Source organism: Anomaloglossus baeobatrachus, chromosome 8 (assembly GCF_048569485.1).
Source record: "Anomaloglossus baeobatrachus isolate aAnoBae1 chromosome 8, aAnoBae1.hap1, whole genome shotgun sequence".
Lineage (NCBI taxonomy): Eukaryota > Metazoa > Chordata > Amphibia > Anura > Aromobatidae > Anomaloglossus > Anomaloglossus baeobatrachus.
This window is the reverse complement of record NC_134360.1, coordinates 78,674,131-78,692,332: the sequence shown is the minus strand read 5'-3', so window position 1 is coordinate 78,692,332 and position 18,202 is coordinate 78,674,131. Positions and strand designations below refer to the sequence as shown.

The following is an 18,202-nucleotide window of genomic DNA, read 5'->3' as shown; positions in this document are numbered from 1 at the left end:
GATCATCCTCTGACGCTGCGCATTCATTAGCATGTTAGCACATCCTCAGGGGTGTACTAACATGCTAATGGGGGCGACTGGCCGGGGAACTAACGCCCAGGGGACTAGTGCCCTCTCTCATTAGAATACGATATAAGATCTTTAGAAATACGTTTTCTATAGATCTCTTTATGTATGCTAGTGTATACAGGGACGGTTAGGCAGGGATTAGCAATATACACCCAGAACTGCTCGTGGTACTGGGTGCATATTGCACCTGACAGGTTCCCTTTAACAACTTGGGAGTGTAGGAAAACTCCGATGTCTATAACTGGTAGTAAATAATCATTTGTCTACACTTCATCCTTACATATCCCACATACGTGTATATACATTTTCCTTAGTATACAGAGCACATGTGTGAATAGCTTTCTCTTCGGATGGGTTATTTAACTCTTTCAGTATATTACTGTATTATCCGTGTTTTCTAAAGTATTTCTTTCCTTCACTTCATTTGCATTTGTGATCATGTTTTTTTTTCCATTACCATTCCAAAAGCTGGAACCAGCCATACATGATGATTTTCTTCCCCTCCCCCATTTAAAGGGTCCAATCGCAAGGTGTTGCTCGACATGCTTTATAACGTAGGAGCACAGCGCTGTTTCCCCCCTGACACCCAGCTTCCAGCCGCTGCATCCTACCCCACACCAGCGCCCCCTGTGGACAGAAATAGCGGCATAGGTAACCTGCCTGTCTCCTGCACAGATCATCCCTCCTCTAATCATTCTGGAAACTCCAAAACTCTTTCACTTGTCTTATTTTTAATTCATGACATTATTACCATTTATTAATATATGTCCTCAATCATTTGTTTCTGAGTTTCCAGTAATGGTGGTGACCTTACGCCGGGGGAATCTGCTCCTACGCCTTTCCCTTTTTGCAAATCTTCTTTATAAATCTCTGCTGCTCCTGTTATTCTTCCAGATGCTTTTTCCATGCTTTTCTGCCTGTGATCTGGGAATCCTTTCTCTTTTAATGCACAGTGTTTTCATTTTTGCAAGATTTTTTTTTCAGATCTATACGTGTAGGTTTTTGTATGTACAGTGCATAGAAAAAAGTATTCATACCCATCTTTTCACATTATAAGCAAGGATGGCACCAGTGGGAGCAATGCCTAGTAGAAGACTACATAGGTAAGGATGGTTGACCTTAGGGAGATCAACATCCAACACCGCGGAGACACCATCACGTGTTGGATGTTTATCTCCCTTCAGTCAATCATCCTTACCTATGTAGTCTTCTACTAGGCATTGCTCCCACTAGCCAGTTTCCTACTCCACACTGATGAGGGGCAAATACCCCGAAACAGCTGTCTGTGGATGGATGGCATGTTTGGCATAGGTGGTCTCCTTGACTGGAGACTGCCCTTCCCGAAGTTGTTCCTTCCCGGTGACAGACCTGGCTAGTTTCCTGCCAGCGTTGAGAAACACGTGATGGTGTCTCCGCAGGCTTTCTTGTTTTGCATCTTTTCACATTACATCCACAAACTTAATGTATTTTTTAAGGTTTTTGTGTGATATACCAATATTAAGTAGCAAGTATTTGTGAAGTATAAAGGAAATGGTACATGGTTTTCCAAATATTTTAAAAATATAAATCTGAAAATTGTGACATGTATTTGTATTCAGCCCCCTGAGTCAATACTTTGTATGACCACCTCTCCCTGCAATTAATGCTGCAGGTCTTTTGGGGGATATCTCTACCAGCTTTGCACATCTAGAGCCTAAACTTTTTGCCCATTCTTCTTTGAAAAATGGCTCTAGCTCAGTGAGATTGGATAGAGACGTCTGTGATCAGCAATTTTCAAGTCTTGTCACAGGTTCTCAATGGGATTTCGGTCTGGACTGTGACTGGGCCATTCACACACATGAATATGCTTTGAGTTAAACCATCCATTGTAGCTCTGGCAGGATATTTAGGGACATGGCCTGCTGTAAGGTGAACGTATGCCCCAGTCTCAAGTCTTTTGTATGTTTTCCTCCAGGATTGCCCTGTATTTAGCTCCATCCATCTTCCAATCAACTGTGACCAACTTCCCTGTCTCTGCTGAAGAAATGCCTATCCACAGCATGATGCTGCCACCACTGTGTTTGATGGTGGGGATGGTGTTTTCAGAGCGATGTGCAATGTTAATTTTCTGCAACACATAATGTTTTGCATTTAGCCCAGAAAGTTTAACTGTGGTCTCACCTGACCAGAGCACCTTCTTCTTCCACTCTGTTCCCTACATGGTTTTGCAACCTGCAACCAGGATTTCTTATGACTTTCTTTCACAAATGGCTTTCTCCTTGCCATTAAGTCTATGAAGTCCAGATTTTTGGAGTATTGACTAATAGTTATCCTGTGGACAGATTCTCTCCTCTGAGCTGTGGATCTCTGCAGCTCCTCCTGCGTGACCATGGGCTTCTTGGTTGCTTCTCTGATTTAGTTCTATTTTGATTGGGATGTAGTTTAGGTGGACAGCCATGTCTTGGTAGATTTGTAGTTGAGCCGTACTCTTTCCATTTTTGGGTGATGGATTGAACAGCTATTTTATTATAATCTAACTCTGCTGTACTCTTCTCCACTTTGTTATCCCTGACCTGTCTGGTGTGTTCCTTCGTTTTCATAATATTGTTTGATCCCTAATGTTATGTGAAGGCCTCTTGTTTGATAACAGCTGTAGTTATGCAGAAAATAAATTACACACAAGTGGACACTATTTACTAAGTAAGTGACTTCTGGAGGCAATTGATCACTTGGGATTTTATTTAATGTTCTTACTGAGTACAAATACACGTCATAATTTTTAGATTTATATTTTTAAGTATTTATAAAACTATGCATCATATCCTTTACACTTTGCTATTACTTGCTACTTTCTTTGTCGCTCCATTGGGAGACCCAGACAATTGGGTGTATAGGCTATGCCTCCGGAGGCCGCACAAAGTATTACACTTAAAAGTGTTAAGCCCCTCCCCTTCTGCCTATACACCCCCCGTGCTCCCACGGGCTCCTCAGTTTTTTGCTTTGTGCGAAGGAGGTCAGACACGCACGCATAGCTCCACAGATTGGTCAGCAGCAGCTGCTGACCATGTCGGATGGAAGAAAAGTGGGCCCATATAGAGCCCCCAGCATGCTCCCTTCTCACCCCACTCTTGTCGGTGGTGTTGTAAGGTTGAGGTATCCATTGCGGGTACGGAGGCTGGAGCCCACATGCTGTTTTCCTTCCCCATCCCCCTCAGGGCTCTGGGTGAAGTGGGATCCTATCGGTCTCCAGGCACTGAGACCGTGCTTCATCCACAACTCCTGTGGAGCCTGCTGGATAGGAGCCGGGTATCGTTCAGGGACATGGCCCTGCTACTTGGAGGTACTCTGTATCCCTGTGGGGACAGCGCACAGCAACACTCCAGCTTTGCTGGGTGTGCTAGTGCACCGGGGACCACGGCGCTGACCGGGTTAATATGTGCCATTACACACTCAGCGTTGCTGAGTGTGTTTATGTATAGGGACTGCCGCACTGACCGCCGCGGCCATGGAAACACTGCGGCGCGGCTGGGACTTGTAGTGCGCCGGGGACTTTCACGCCGGCCGCGCTTTTACGGCGGCCGCGTTTATTACTAGAGTCCCCGGCTTTTTGCGGCCTAGTTTCCTTTCCTCCCGCCCACAGCCCTGACAGGCAGGGGAAGGGCGGGACGCTGCACAGAACGAGCAGCACTGAGGGCTGGAGCATGCTTTGCATACTCCACCCCTCTCACTGTGCACAGTGTGGGCACCAGTTCCCGCTCTTTCTGGGTCACGCCCACGGCTCCCTCCTCTCCTCAGGACGCCGGCAGCCATTCCTGTCAGCTCCTCGGACGCTGCAGAGGGGGACAAAGTCTGGGAGACCCAGGCAGGGACTCTGGTGGCCTCACAACCGCTTTAGGCGGGTGGTAAGCAGCACCTGTGGTGCTAGCCCCATTGTGCAGTAGTGTAACATTATATGTTTATGGTATATATGTTTTACACTGTATGGTGCACAGTTGATTTCTGGCTATATACCCTATTGTGTTACTCAGGGAAGATAATAGCATGGCGCCCACGAAAGGCAGGGGTGCCAAAACACAGGCTTATTATGTTGTCTGCGCCGCATGTACGACCCCGCTACCGGCAGGTTCCACTGACCCTCATTGTGTGCACTGTTCGGCCCCTGTGGCACTTACTCAGCCGGAGCCTCTGCTAAGAGGGGCCCAGGGGGAGCCACCTGCTAACACTGTTCAGGTGACGGGGACGGAGTTTGCAAAACTCTCTGAGACTATGGCTAAGATACTAGAAGCCTTGCAGTCCAGGCCGGTATCTCAGCACAGGGACTCTGTTGAATCTTTGTTCCCTGGCCCACCTCAGCTGGACCAACAATGTCCTCCCGGGGTATCTCATGGATCCCAGGCTGAGGGTTCTGACACAGACCCCAGCCCCAGACCGACTAAGCGAGCTCGCTTAGATTTTCCCTCGACATCATCATATTGTGCAGGGTCTCAGAGGGGGGAATCTCTGGTTGATGATGCGGAGACAGCTGATCAGGATTCTGATCCTGAGGCCGCTCTCAATCTTGATACTCCGGACGGGGACGCCATAGTGAACGACCTTATTGCGTCCATCAATCGTATGTTGGATATTTCTCCCTCAGCTCCTCCGGTGGAGGAGTCAGCTTCTCAGCAGGAGAAATTCCGTTTCAGGTTTCCCAAGCGTACACCGAGTACGTTTCTGGACCACTCTGATTTCAGAGAGGCAGTCCAGAATCACCATGCTTGTCCAGATAAGCGTTTTTCTAAGCGCCTTAAGGATACACGTTATCCTTTTCCCCCTGACGTGGTCAAAAGTTGGGCTCAGTGTCCCAAAGTGGATCCTCCAATCTCCAGACTGGCAGCTAGATCCATACTTGCAGTGGAAGATGGGGCTTCACTCAAAGATGCCACTGACAGGCAGATGGAACTCTGGTTGAAATCCATCTATGAAGCTATCGGCGCTTCTGTTGCCCCAGCGTTCGCAGCCGTATGGGCGCTACAAGCTATCTCAGCAGGTCAAGCGCAAATTGACGCAGCCACACGCACGTCCGCGCCACAGGTGGCGTCCATAACCACTCAGACGTCGGCATTTGCGTCTTACGCTATTAATGCTGTCCTGGACTCTGCGAGCCGTATGGCGGTTGCAGCCGCCAATTCGGTGGTACTCCGCAGGGCCTTGTGGCTACGGGAATGGAAGGCAGATTCTGTTTCCAAAAAGCGCTTAACCAGTTTGCCAATTTCTGGCGACCGATTGTTTGGCGAGCGTTTGGATGAAATCATCAAACAATCCAAGGGAAAGGATACATCCTTACCCCAGCCCAAACCGAACATACCCCAACAGAGGAAGGGGCAGTCGAGGTTTCGGTCCTTTCGGGGCGCGGGCAGGTCCCAATTCTCCTCGTCCAAAAGGCCTCAGAAAGATCAAAGGAACTCTGACGCATGGCGGTCTAAGTCACGTCCTAAAAAGGCCACCGGAGGTGCCGCTACCAAAGCGGCTTCCTCATGACTTTCGGCCTCCTCACTCCGCATCTTCGGTCGGTGGCAGGCTCTCCCGCTTTTGCGACGCCTGGCTGCCACGGGTAAAAGACCGTTGGGTGAGAGACATTCTGTCTCACGGTTACAAGATAGAGTTCACCTCTCGTCCCCCGACTCGATTCTTCAGGTCATCCCCGCCTCCCGAGCGAGCCGAGGCTCTTCTGCAGGCGCTGGGCACTCTGAAGGCAGAAGGAGTGGTGGTCCCTGTTCCTCTTCAGCAACAGGGCCACGGTTTTTACTCCAACTTGTTTGTGGTCCCAAAGAAGGACGGGTCTTTCCGTCCTGTCCTGTCCTGGACCTGAAACTTCTCAACAAACACGTAACGACCAGGCGGTTCCGGATGGAATCCCTCCGCTCCGTCATCGCCTCAATGTCCCAAGGAGATTTCCTTGCATCGATCGATATCAAAGATGCTTATCTCCACGTACCGATTGCTCCAGAGCACCAGCGCTTCTTGCGCTTCGCCATAGAAAACGAACACCTGCAGTTCGTGGCACTGCCGTTCGGCCTGGCAACAGCCCCACGGGTTTTCACCAAGGTTATGGCTACTGTAGTAGCGGTCCTCCACTCTCAGGGTCACTCGGTGATCCCTTACTTGGACGATCTCCTGATCAAGGCACCCTCTCAAGAGGCATGCCAACACAGCCTCGACGCTACCCTGGAGACTCTCCAGAGTTTCGGGTGGATCATCAATTTTCCAAAGTCAAATCTGACACCGGCCCAATCGCTCACATACCTTGGCATGGAGTTTCATACCCTCTCAGCGATAGTGAAGCTTCCGCTGATCAAGCAGCGGTCACTACAGACAGGGGTACAATCTCTCCTTCAAGGCCAGTCACACCCCTTGAGGCGCCTCATGCACTTCCTGGGGAAGATGGTGGCAGCAATGGAGGCAGTTCCTTTCGCGCAGTTTCACCTGCGTCCTCTTCAATGGGACATCCTACGCAAATGGGACAGGAAGCCGACGTCCCTCGACAGGAACGTCTCCCTCTCTCAGGCGACCAAAGCTTCCCTTCGGTGGTGGCTTCTTCCCACTTCATTATCGAAGGGGAAATCCTTCCTACCCCCATCCTGGGAGGTGGTCACGACGGACGCGAGTCTGTCAGGGTGGGGAGCGTTTTTTCTCCACCACAGGGCTCAGGGTACGTGGACCCAGCAAGAGTCCTCGCTTCAGATCAATGTTCTGGAAATACGGGCAGTGTATCTTGCCCTGAAAGCGTTCCAGCAGTGGCTGGAAGGCAAGCAGATCAGAATTCAGTCGGACAATTCCACAGCGGTGGCATACATCAACCACCAAGGCGGCACACGCAGTCGGCAAGCCTTCCAGGAAGTCCGGCGGATTTTGATGTGGGTGGAAGCCACGGCCTCCACCATCTCTGCAGTTCACATTCCAGGCGTGGAAAACTGGGAAGCAGATTATCTCAGTCGCCAGGGCATGGACGCAGGGGAATGGTCCCTTCACCCGGACGTGTTTCAGGAGATCTGTTGCCGCTGGGGGGTGCCGGACGTCGACCTCATGGCGTCCCGGCACAACAACAAGGTACCGACGTTCATGGCACGGTCTCAAGATCCCAGAGCTCTGGCGGCAGACGCCTTAGTTCAGGATTGGTCGCAGTTTCAGCTCCCTTATGTGTTTCCTCCGATGGCACTGTTGCCTAGAGTGTTACGCAAGATCAGGGCCGACTGCCGCCGCGTCATCCTCGTCGCTCCAGACTGGCCGAGGCGGTCGTGGTACCCGGATCTGTGGCATCTCACGGTCGGCCAACCGTGGGCACTACCAGACCGACCAGACTTGCTATCTCAAGGGCCGTTTTTCCATCTGAATTCTGCGGCCCTCAACCTGACTGTGTGGCCATTGAGTCCTGGATCCTAGCGTCTTCAGGGTTATCTCAAGACGTCATTGCCACTATGAGACAGGCTAGGAAACCAACGTCCGCCAAGATCTACCACAGGACGTGGAAAATTTTCCTGTCGTGGTGCTCTGCTCAGGGTTTTTCTCCCTGGCCTTTTGCCTTGCCCACTTTTCTGTCCTTCCTTCAATCTGGACTGGAAAAGGGTTTGTCGCTCGGCTCCCTTAAGGGACAAGTCTCAGCGCTCTCTGTGTTTTTCCAGAAGCGCCTAGCCAGACTTCCACAGGTACGCACGTTCCTGCAGGGGGTTTGTCACATCGTTCCTCCTTACAAGCGGCCGTTAGAACCTTGGGATCTGAACAGGGTGCTGCTGGTTCTTCAGAAACCACCATTCGAGCCAATGAGAGATATTTCTCTCTCACGCCTTTCGCAGAAAGTGGTTTTTCTAGTAGCAGTCACTTCACTTCGGAGAGTGTCTGAGCTAGCAGCGCTGTCATGCAAAGCCCCTTTCCTGGTTTTTCACCAGGACAAGGTGGTTCTGCGTCCGGTTCCGGAATTTCTCCCTAAGGTGGTATCCCCCTTTCATCTCAATCAGGATATCTTCTTACCTTCTTTTTGTCCTCATCCAGTTCACCAATGTGAAAAGGATTTGCACTTGTTAGATCTGGTGAGAGCACTCAGACTCTACATTTCTCGTACGGCGCCCCTGCGCCGCTCGGATGCACTCTTTGTCCTTGTCGCTGGCCAGCGTAAAGGGTCACAGGCTTCCAAATCAACCTTGGCTCGGTGGATCAAGGAGCCAATTCTCGAAGCCTACCGTTCGGCTGGGCTTCCGGTTCCCTCAGGGCTGAAGGCCCATTCTACCAGAGCCGTGGGCGTGTCCTGGGCTTTGAGGCACCAGGCTACGGCTCAGCAGGTGTGTCAGGCGGCTACCTGGTCGAGCCTGCACACTTTCACGAAACACTATCAGGTGCATACCTATGCTTCGGCGGATGCCAGCCTAGGTAGACGAGTCCTTCAGGCGGCGGTTGCCCACCTGTAGGAAGAGGCCGTTTTACGGCTCTCTTACGAGGTATTATTTTACCCACCCAGGGACTGCTTTTGGATGTCCCAATTGTCTGGGTCTCCCAATGGAGCGACAAAGAAGAAGGGAATTTTGTTTACTTACCGTAAATTCCTTTTCTTCTAGCTCCAATTGGGAGACCCAGCGCCCGCCCCTGTTTTTTTGTGTACACATGTTGTTCATGTTGAATGGTTTCAGTTCTCCGATATTCCTTCGGATTGAAGTTACTTTAAACCAGTTTATAATTCTTTTTCCTCCTTCTTGCTTTTGCACCAAAACAGAGGAGCCCGTGGGAGCACGGGGGGTGTATAGGCAGAAGGGGAGGGGCTTAACACTTTTAAGTGTAATACTTTGTGCGGCCTCCGGAGGCATAGCGTATACACCCAATTGTCTGGGTCTCCCAATTGGAGCTAGAAGAAAAGGAATTTACGGTAAGTAAACAAAATTCCCTTCTTTTGTTGGTTTATCACATAAAATCCATTTACGTTTGTGGGAGTAATGTTAAAAATGTGATAATGTTCATGGGGTATGAATACTTTTTCAAGGCACTGTATGTAAGAAATCTCAGCTCTCTCTGTCATGCATGGGAACGTCATTTATTCCAATATATAATGTTGCCTGCTGTCTAGATCACTCTTTTGAAACCTTTCTGAACGAGTCATAGAATAAAACAGGGATCAGCAACCTTCGGCACTCCAGATGCTGGCAAACTACAACTCCCAACATGTCCTGACAGCTTGTCGCTGTCACAATATGCTGGGAGTTGCAATGTAACAGCAGCTGGAGTGTCGAAGGTTGCTGTTCTCTAGAATAGACTCCTCATCAGTCATGGGTTCCTTTTAATGATTTTCTTTTAGCTTTCATCACTTTTCTAATTACTCTTTATCCTGGTAATGAATGGCTTCTTTATCTATCGGCATCATTTCTTCAGTTACTGCTGTTGGATTCTTTGCCTGTGTTAAAAAATGTGTCTCTTATTATTACGAAGGTTTCCAGGACTTGATCTATGTTTCCACCGCTTTAACCAGTATGATGGGGTCATATGACTGTGTGGATTCCGCGGGAAATGGACTAAGAACGTGAGTGACCGATGAAGCGCACTTGTCCACTATTGATATTTAGATAAAGTAAAGACCAAACGTTTGGACACACCTTCTCATTCAAAGAGTTTTCTTTATTTTCATGACTCTGAAAATTGTAGATACACATTGAGGGCATAAAAACTATGAATTAGCACATGTGGACTGAAATACTTAACAAAAAAGTGTGAAACAACTGAAAATATGTCTTATATTCTATGTTCTTCAAAGTAGCCACCTTTTGCTTTGATTACTGCTTTGCACACTCTTGGCATTCTCTTGATGAGCTTCAAGAGGTAGTCACCGGAAATGGTCTTCCAACAATCTTGAAGGAGTTCCCAGAGATGCTTAGCACTTGTTGGCCCTTTTGCCTTCACTCTGCGAACCAGTTCACCCCAAACCATCTCGATTGGGGCCAGGTCATCTGGCGTAGCACCCCATCACTCTCCTTCTTAGTCAAATAGCCCTTACACAGCCTGGAGGTGTGTTTGGGGTCATTGTCCTGTTGAAAAATAAATGATGGTCCAACTAAATGCAAATCGGATGGAATAGCATGCCACTGCAAGATGCTGTGGTAGCCATGCTGGTTCAGTATACCTTCAATTTTGAATAAATCCCCAACAGTGTCACCAACAAAGCACCCCCACACCATCACACCTCCTCCTCCATGCTTCTTGGTGGGAACCAGGCATGTAGAGTCCATCCGTTCATCTTTTCTGCATCGTACAAAGACACGGTGGTTGGATCCAAAGATCTCAAATTTGGACTCATGAGACCAAAGCACAGATTTCCACTAGTCTAATGTCTAATGTTCATTCCTTGTGTTCTTTAGCCCAAACAAGTATCTTCTGCTCGTTGTCTGTCCTTAGCAGTGGTTTCCTAGCAGCTATTTTACCATGAAGGCCTACTGCACAAAGTCTCCTCTTAACTGTTGTTTTAGAGATGTGTCTGCTGCTAGAACTCTGTGTGGCATTGACCTGGTATCTAATCTGAGCTGCTGTTAACCTGTGATTTCTGAGGCTGGTGACTCAGATAAACTTATCCTCCGCAGCAGAGGTGACTCTTGGTCTTCCTTTCCTGGGGCGGTCCTCATGTGAGCCAGTTTCTTGGTAGCGTTTGATGGTTTTTGCCACTGCACTTGGGGACACTTTCAAAGTTTTCCCAATTTCTTTGTCGCTCTATTGGGAGACCCAGACCATTGGGTTGTATAGGCTATGCCTCCGGAGGCCGCACAAAGTACTACACTTAAAAGTGTTAAGCCCCTCCCCTTCTGACTATACACCCCCCGTGCTCCCACGGGCTCCTCAGTTTTTTGCTTTGTGCGAAGGAGGCAGACATGCACGCACAGCTCCACAGATTGGTCAGCAGCAGCTGCTGACCATGTCGGATGGAAGAAAAGTGGGCCCATATAGGGCCCCCAGCATGCTCCCTTCTCACCCCACTCTTGTCGGCGGTGTTGTTAAGGTTGAGGTATCCATTGCGGGTACGGAGGCTGGAGCCCACATGCTGCTTTCCTTCCCCATCCCCCTCAGGGCTCTGGGCGAAGTGGGATCCCATCGGTCTCCAGGCACCGAGACCGTGCTTCATCCACAACTCCTGTGGAGACTGCTGGATAGGAGCCGGGTACCGTTCAGGGACATGGCCCTGCTACGTGAAGGTACTCTGTATCCCTGTGGGGACCGCGCACGGCAACACCTCAGCTTTGCTGGGTGTGCTAGTGCACCGGGCCGCGGCGCTGACCGGGTTAAATGTGCCATTACACACTCAGCGTCGCTGAGTGTGTTTATATGTAGGGGCTACCGCGCTAACCGCCGCTGCCATGGGAAACTGCGGCGCGGCTGGGACTTGTAGTTCGCCGGGGACTTCGGCGTGTGCCGCGCTTTTACGGCGGCCACGCTTATACTCGAGTCCCCGGCTTGCTTGCGGCCTAGTTTTCCCTTTCTCCCGCCCTCAGCCCTGACAGGCAGGGGGAAGGGCGGGACGCTGCACGGAACGAGCAGCACTGAGGGCTGGAGTATGATTTGCATACTCCACCCCCCCCCTCACTGTGCACAGTGCGGGCACCAGTTCCCGCACTTTCTCGGCCACGGCCACGGCTCCCTCCTCTCGTCAGGACGCCGCAGCCATTCCTGTCAGCTCCTCCGACGCTGCAGAGAGGGATTAACCCTGGGAGACCCAGAAACGGTCTCTGGTGGCCTCACATCCGTTTTAAAGCGGGTGGTAAGCAGCACCTGTTGGTGCTAGCCCCATGGTGCTGTAGTGTATTGATACATTATTTGTGTATAGTATATACTCTACACTGTATGAGCACAGTTCATTCTGGCTATATACCCTATTGTGTTACACAGGGAAAACAATAGCATGGCGCCCACAAAAGGCAGGGGTGCCAAAACACAGGCTTATTATGCTGCCTGCGCCACATGTATGACCCCACTACCGGCAGGTTCCACTGACCCTCATTGTGTGCACTGTTCGGCCCCTGTGACACGTCTTCAGCCGGAGCCTCTGCTAAGAGGGGCCCAGGGGGAGCCACCTGTTGACACTGTCCAGGTGACGGGGACTGAGTTTGCAAAACTCTCTGAGACTATGGCTAAGATACTAGAAGCCTTGCAGTCCAGGCCGGTATCTCAGCAAAGGGACTCTGTTGAATCATTGTCCCCTGACCCCCCTCAGTTGGTCCAACAATGTCCTCCAGGGGTATCTCATACATCCCAGGCTGAGGGTTATGACTTAGACCCCAGCCCCAGACCGAATAAGCGGGCTCGCTTAAAATTTTCCTCGACATCATATTGTTCAGGGTCTCAGCGGGGGGAATCTCTGGTTGATGATGCGGAGACAGCTGATCAGGATTCTGATCCTGAGGGCGCTCTCAATCTTAATACTCCAGACGGGGACGCCATAGTGAACGATCTTATTGCGTCCATCAATCAAATGCTGGATATCTCTCCCTCAGCTCCTCCGGCGGAGGAGTCAGTGTCTCAGCAGGAGAAATTCCGTTTCAGGTTCCCCAAGCGTACACCGAGTATGTTTCTAGACCACTCTGATTTCAGAGAGGCAGTCCAGAATCACCATGCTTGTCCAGATAAGCGTTTTTCTAAGCGCCTTAAGGATACACGTTATCCTTTTCCCCCTGACGTGGTTAAAGGTTGGACTCAGTGTCCCAAAGTGGATCCTCCAATCTCCAGACTGGCAGCTAGATCCATACTTGCAGTGGAAGATGGGGCTTCACTCAAAGATGCCACTGACAGGCAGATGGAGCTCTGGTTGAAATCCATCTATGAAGCTATCGGAGCTTCTTTTGCCCCAGCATTCGCAGCCGTATGGGCGCTACAAGCTATCTCAGCAGGTCAGGCGCAAATTGAAGCGGCCGCGCCACAAGTGGCATCCATTACCACCCAGACCTCGGCAATTGCGTCTTACGCTATTAATGCTGTCCTGGACTCTGCGAGCCGTACGGCGGTTGCGGCCGCCAATTCGGTGGTACTCCGCAGGGCCTTGTGGCTACGAGAATGGAAGGCAGATTCTGCTTCCAAAAAGCGCTTAACCAGTTTGCCAATTTCTGGCGACAGGCTGTTTGGCGAGCGTCTGGATGAAATCATCAAACAATCCAAGGGAAAGGATACATCCTTACCCCAGCCCAAACAGAACATACCCCAACAGAGGAGAGGGCAGTCGAGGTTTCGGTCCTTTCGGGGCGCGGGCAGGTCCCAATTCTCCTCGTCCAAAGGGTCTCAGAAGGAACAAAGGAACTCTGATGCATGGCGGTCTAAGTCACGTCCTAAAAAGACCACCGGAGGCGCCGCTAACAAAGCGGCTTCCTCATGACTTTCGACCTCCTCTAGTAGCATCCTCGGTCGGTGGCAGGCTCTCCCGCTTTTGCGACACCTGGCTGCCACAAATAAAAGACCGCTGGGTGAGAGACATTCTGTCTCACGGTTACAAGATAGAGTTCACCTCTCGTCCCCCGACTCGATTCTTCAGGTCATCCCCGCCTCCCGAGCGAGCCGAGGCTCTTCTGCAGGCACTGGGCACTCTGAAGGCGGAAGGAGTGGTGGTCCCTGTTCCTCTTCAGCAACAGAGCCACGGTTTTTACTCCAACTTGTTTGTGGTCCCAAAGAAGGACGGGTCTTTCCGCCCGGTCCTGGACCTGAAACTGCTCAACAAACACGTAAAAACCCGACGGTTCAGGATGGAATCCCTCCGCTCCGTCATCGCCTCAATGTCCCAAGGAGATTTCCTTGCATCGATCGATATCAAAGATGCTTATCTCCACGTACCGATTGCTCCAGAGCACCAGCGCTTCTTGCGCTTCGCCATAGGAAACGAACACCTGCAATTTGTGGCACTGCCGTTCGGCCTGTCAACAGCCCCACGGGTTTTTACCAAGGTGATGGCTACTGTAGTAGCGCTCCTACACTCGCAGGGTCACTCGGTGATTCCGTATTTGGACGATCTGCTGATCAAGGCACCCTCTCAAGAGGCATGCCAACGCAGCCTCGACGCTACCCTGGAGACTCTCCAGGGTTTCGGGTGGATCATCAATTTTCCAAAGTCAAATCTGACACCGGCCCAATCGCTGACATATCTTGGCATGGAGTTTCATACCCTCTCAGCGATAGTGAAGCTTCCGCTGATCAAGCAGCAGTCACTACAGAAAGGGGTACAATCTCTCCTTCAAGGCCAGTCACACCCCTTGAGGCGCCTCATGCACTTCCTGGGGAAGATGGTGGCAGCAATGGAGGCAGTCCCTTTCGCGCAGTTTCACCTGCGTCCCCTTCAATGGGACATCTTACGCAAATGGGACAGGAAGCCGACGTCCCTCGACAGGACCGTCTCCCTCTCTCAGGCGACCAAAGCTTCCCTTCGGTGGTGGCTCCTTCCCACTTCATTATCGAAGGGGAAATCCTTCCTACCCCCATCCTGGGAAGTAGTCACGACGGACGCGAGTCTGTCAGGGTGGGGAGCGGTTTTTCTCCACCACAGGGCTCAGGGTACGTGGACCCAGCAAGAGTCCTCGCTTCAGATCAATGTTCTGGAAATACGGGCAGTGTATCTTGCCCTGAAAGCGTTCCAGCAGTGGTTGAAGGGCAAGCAGATCCGAATTCAGTCGGACAACTCCACAGCGGTGGCATACATCAACCACCAAGGCGGCACACGCAGCCGGCAAGCCTTCCAGGAAGTCCGGCGGATTTTGATGTGGGTGGAAGCCACGGCCTCCACCATATCCGCAGTTCACATCCCAGGCGTGGAAAACTGGGAAGCAGATTATCTCAGTCGCCAGGGCATGGACGCAGGGGAATGGTCCCTTCACCCGGACGTGTTTCAGGAGATCTGTTGCCGCTGGGGGGTGCCGGACGTCGACCTCATGGCGTCCCGGCACAACAACAAGGTACCAATGTTCATGGCACGGTCTCAAGATCCCAGAGCTCTGGCGGCAGACGCCTTAGTTCAGGATTGGTCGCAGTTTCAGCTCCCTTATGCGTTTCCTCCGCTGGCACTGTTGCCCAGAGTGTTACGCAAGATCAGGGCCGAATGCCGCCGCGTCATCCTCGTCGCTCCAGACTGGCCGAGGCGGTCGTGGTACCCGGATCTGTGGCATCTCACGGTCGGCCAACCGTGGGCACTACCAGACCGACCAGACTTGCTATCTCAAGGGCCGTTTTTCCATCTGAATTCTGCGGCCCTCAACCTGACTGTGTGGCCATTGAGTCCTGGATCCTAGCGTCTTCAGGGTTATCTCAAGACGTCATTGCCACTATGAGACAAGCTAGGAAACCAACGTCCGCTAAAATCTACCACAGGACGTGGAAAATTTTCCTGTCGTGGTGTTCTGCTCAGGGTATTTCTCCCTGGCCTTTTGCCTTGCCCGCTTTTCTGTCCTTCCTTCAATCTGGACTGGAAAAGGGTTTGTCGCTCGGCTCTCTTAAGGGACAAGTCTCAGCGCTCTCTGTGTTTTTCCAGAAGCGCCTAGCCAGACTTCCACAGGTACGCACGTTCCTGCAGGGGGTTTGTCACATCGTCCCTCCTTACAAGCGGCCGTTAGAACCCTGGGATCTGAACAGGGTGCTGATGGTTCTTCAGAAACCACCATTCGAGCCAATGAGGGATATTCCTCTCTCACGCCTTTCGCAGAAAGTGATTTTTCTAGTAGCAGTCACTTCACTTCGGAGAGTGTCTGAGCTAGCAGCGCTTTCATGCAAAACCCCTTTCCTGGTGTTTCACCAGGACAAGGTGGTTCTGCGTCCGGTTCCGGAATTTCTCCCTAAGGTGGTATCCCCCTTTCATCTCAATCAGGATATCTCCTTACCTTCTTTTTGTCCTCATCCAGTTCACCAATGTGAAAAGGATTTGCACTTGTTAGATCTGGTGAGAGCACTCAGAATCTACATTTCTCGTACGGCGCCCCTGCGCCGCTCGGATGCACTCTTTGTCCTTGTCGCTGGCCAGCGTAAAGGGTCACAGGCTTCCAAATCAACCCTGGCTCGGTGGATCAAGGAGCCAATTATCGAAGCTTACCGTTCGGCTGGGCTTCCGGTTCCCTCAGGGCTGAAGGCCCATTCTACCAGAGCCGTGGGCGCGTCCTGGGCTTTGAGGCACCAGGCTACGGCTCAGCAGGTGTGTCAGGCGGCTACCTGGTCGAGTCTGCACACTTTCACGAAGCACTATCAAGTGCATACCTATGCTTCGGCGGATGCCAGCCTAGGTAGAAGAGTCCTTCAGGCGGCGGTTGCCCACCTGTAGGAAGAGGCCGTTTTACGGCTCTCTTACGAGGTATTATTTTACCCACCCAGGGACTGCTTTTGGACGTCCCAATGGTCTGGGTCTCCCAATAGAGCGACAAAGAAGAAGGGAATTTTGTTTACTTACCGTAAATTCCTTTTCTTCTAGCTCTAATTGGGAGACCCAGCACCCGCCCCTGTTTTTTTGTGTACACATGTTGTTCATGTTGAATGGTTTCAGTTCTCCGATATTCCTTCGGATTGAAGTTACTTTAAACCAGTTTATAATTCTTTTTCCTCCTTCTTGCTTTTGCACCAAAACTGAGGAGCCCGTGGGAGCACGGGGGGTGTATAGGCAGAAGGGGAGGGGCTTAACACTTTTAAGTGTAGTACTTTGTGCGGCCTCCGGAGGCATAGCCTATACAACCCAATGGTCTGGGTCTCCCAATTAGAGCTAGAAGAAAAGGAATTTACGGTAAGTAAACAAAATTCCCTTCTTTTCGGACTGACTGACCTTCATTTCTTAAAGTAATGATGGTCACTCATTTTTCTTTACTTAGCTGCTTTTTTCTTGCCATAATACAAATTCTAACAGTTTATTCAGTAGGACTATCAGCTGTGTATCCACCAGACTTCTGCACAACACAACTGATGGTCTCAACCCCATTTATAAGGCAAGAAATCCCACTTATTACACCTGACAGGGCACACCTGTGAAGTGAAAACCATTTCCGGTGACTACCGCTTGAAGCTCATCAAGAGAATGCCAAGAGTGTGCAAAGCAGTAATAAAAGCAAAAGGTGGCTACTTTGAAGAACCTAGAATATAAAACATCTTTTCAGTTGTTTCACACTTTTTTGTTAAGTATTTCATTCCACATGTGCTAATTCATAGTTTCTTTGTCGCTCCATTGGGAGACCCAGACAATTGGTGTATAGCTTCTGCCTCCGGAGGCCACACAAAGTATTACACTTAAAAGTGTAAAGCCCCTCCCCTTCTGCCTATACACCCCCCGTGCATCACGGGCTCCTCAGTTTTTATGCTTTGTGCGAAGGAGGCACACATGCACGCATAGCTCCACAAATTAGTCAGCAGCAGCTGCTGACTATGTCGGATGGAAGAAAAGAGGGCCCATACAGGGCCCCCAGCATGCTCCCTTCTCACCCCACTCTGGTCGGCGGTGCTGTTAAGGTTGAGGTACCCATTGCGGGTACACAGGCAGGAGCCACATGCTGCTTTCCTTCCCCATCCCTTAGGGCTCTGGGTGAAGTGGGATCCTAATCGGTCTCCAGGCACTGGGACCGTGCTCCCTCCGCAGCCCCTGGGGAATCTGCTGGACAGGAGCCGGGTATCGTCAGGGACAAGGCCCTGCTACTGTGAGGTACTCTGTGTCCCCTTGGGGACCGCGCATGGAGCGCTTGTGCCATACACGCTGCAGCACTGCTGGGTGTGTTAGTGCGCCGGGGACTACCGCGCTGACCGCGCTTATTTGCCGGCCGCGCTTATAACTTTAGTCCCCGGCTTTTGCGGCCTAGTACCGCATATTCCCGCCCCCAGGCCTGCCAGTCAGGGGAAGGGCGGGACGCTGCACAGGACGTCAGCGCTGAGGGCTGGAGCATACTTTGTATCCTCCTCCCCCCTCACTGAGCACCGTGGGGCACCAGATTCCCGCACTTTCTAGGGCACGCCCACGGCCCCCTCCTCCTCACAGAACGCCGGCAGCCATTCCTGTCAGCACATCTGAAGCTGGAGAGGAGAGACATCACGGCTCTGGGAGGCCCAGGCAGGGAATCTGGTGATCACACAACCGCTTTGGGCGGTCGGTAAGCAGCACCTGTTTCTAGGTGCTGGCCCCACTGAGTGCCGAAGTGTGTATATATATATATATATATAT

General features: G+C 51.2%; 1 protein-coding gene across 5 annotated transcripts in view; it reads left to right on the top strand.

Annotated features, from left to right (window-relative positions):
* PLA2G6 (phospholipase A2 group VI) overlaps positions 1-18,202 on the top strand; it is a 133,508-nt gene that overhangs the window by 54,948 nt on the left and 60,358 nt on the right. For 3 of the 5 annotated variants that reach the window (XM_075321818.1, XM_075321816.1, XM_075321817.1), the window contains exons 9-10: positions 586-720; positions 9,499-9,589. In XM_075321818.1, the coding sequence (XP_075177933.1) occupies positions 586-720; positions 9,499-9,589 (226 nt within the window). The remainder of the gene's footprint in view (positions 1-585; positions 721-9,498; positions 9,590-18,202) is intronic. The other 2 variants (XM_075321820.1, XM_075321819.1) reach the window with 1 other exon arrangement.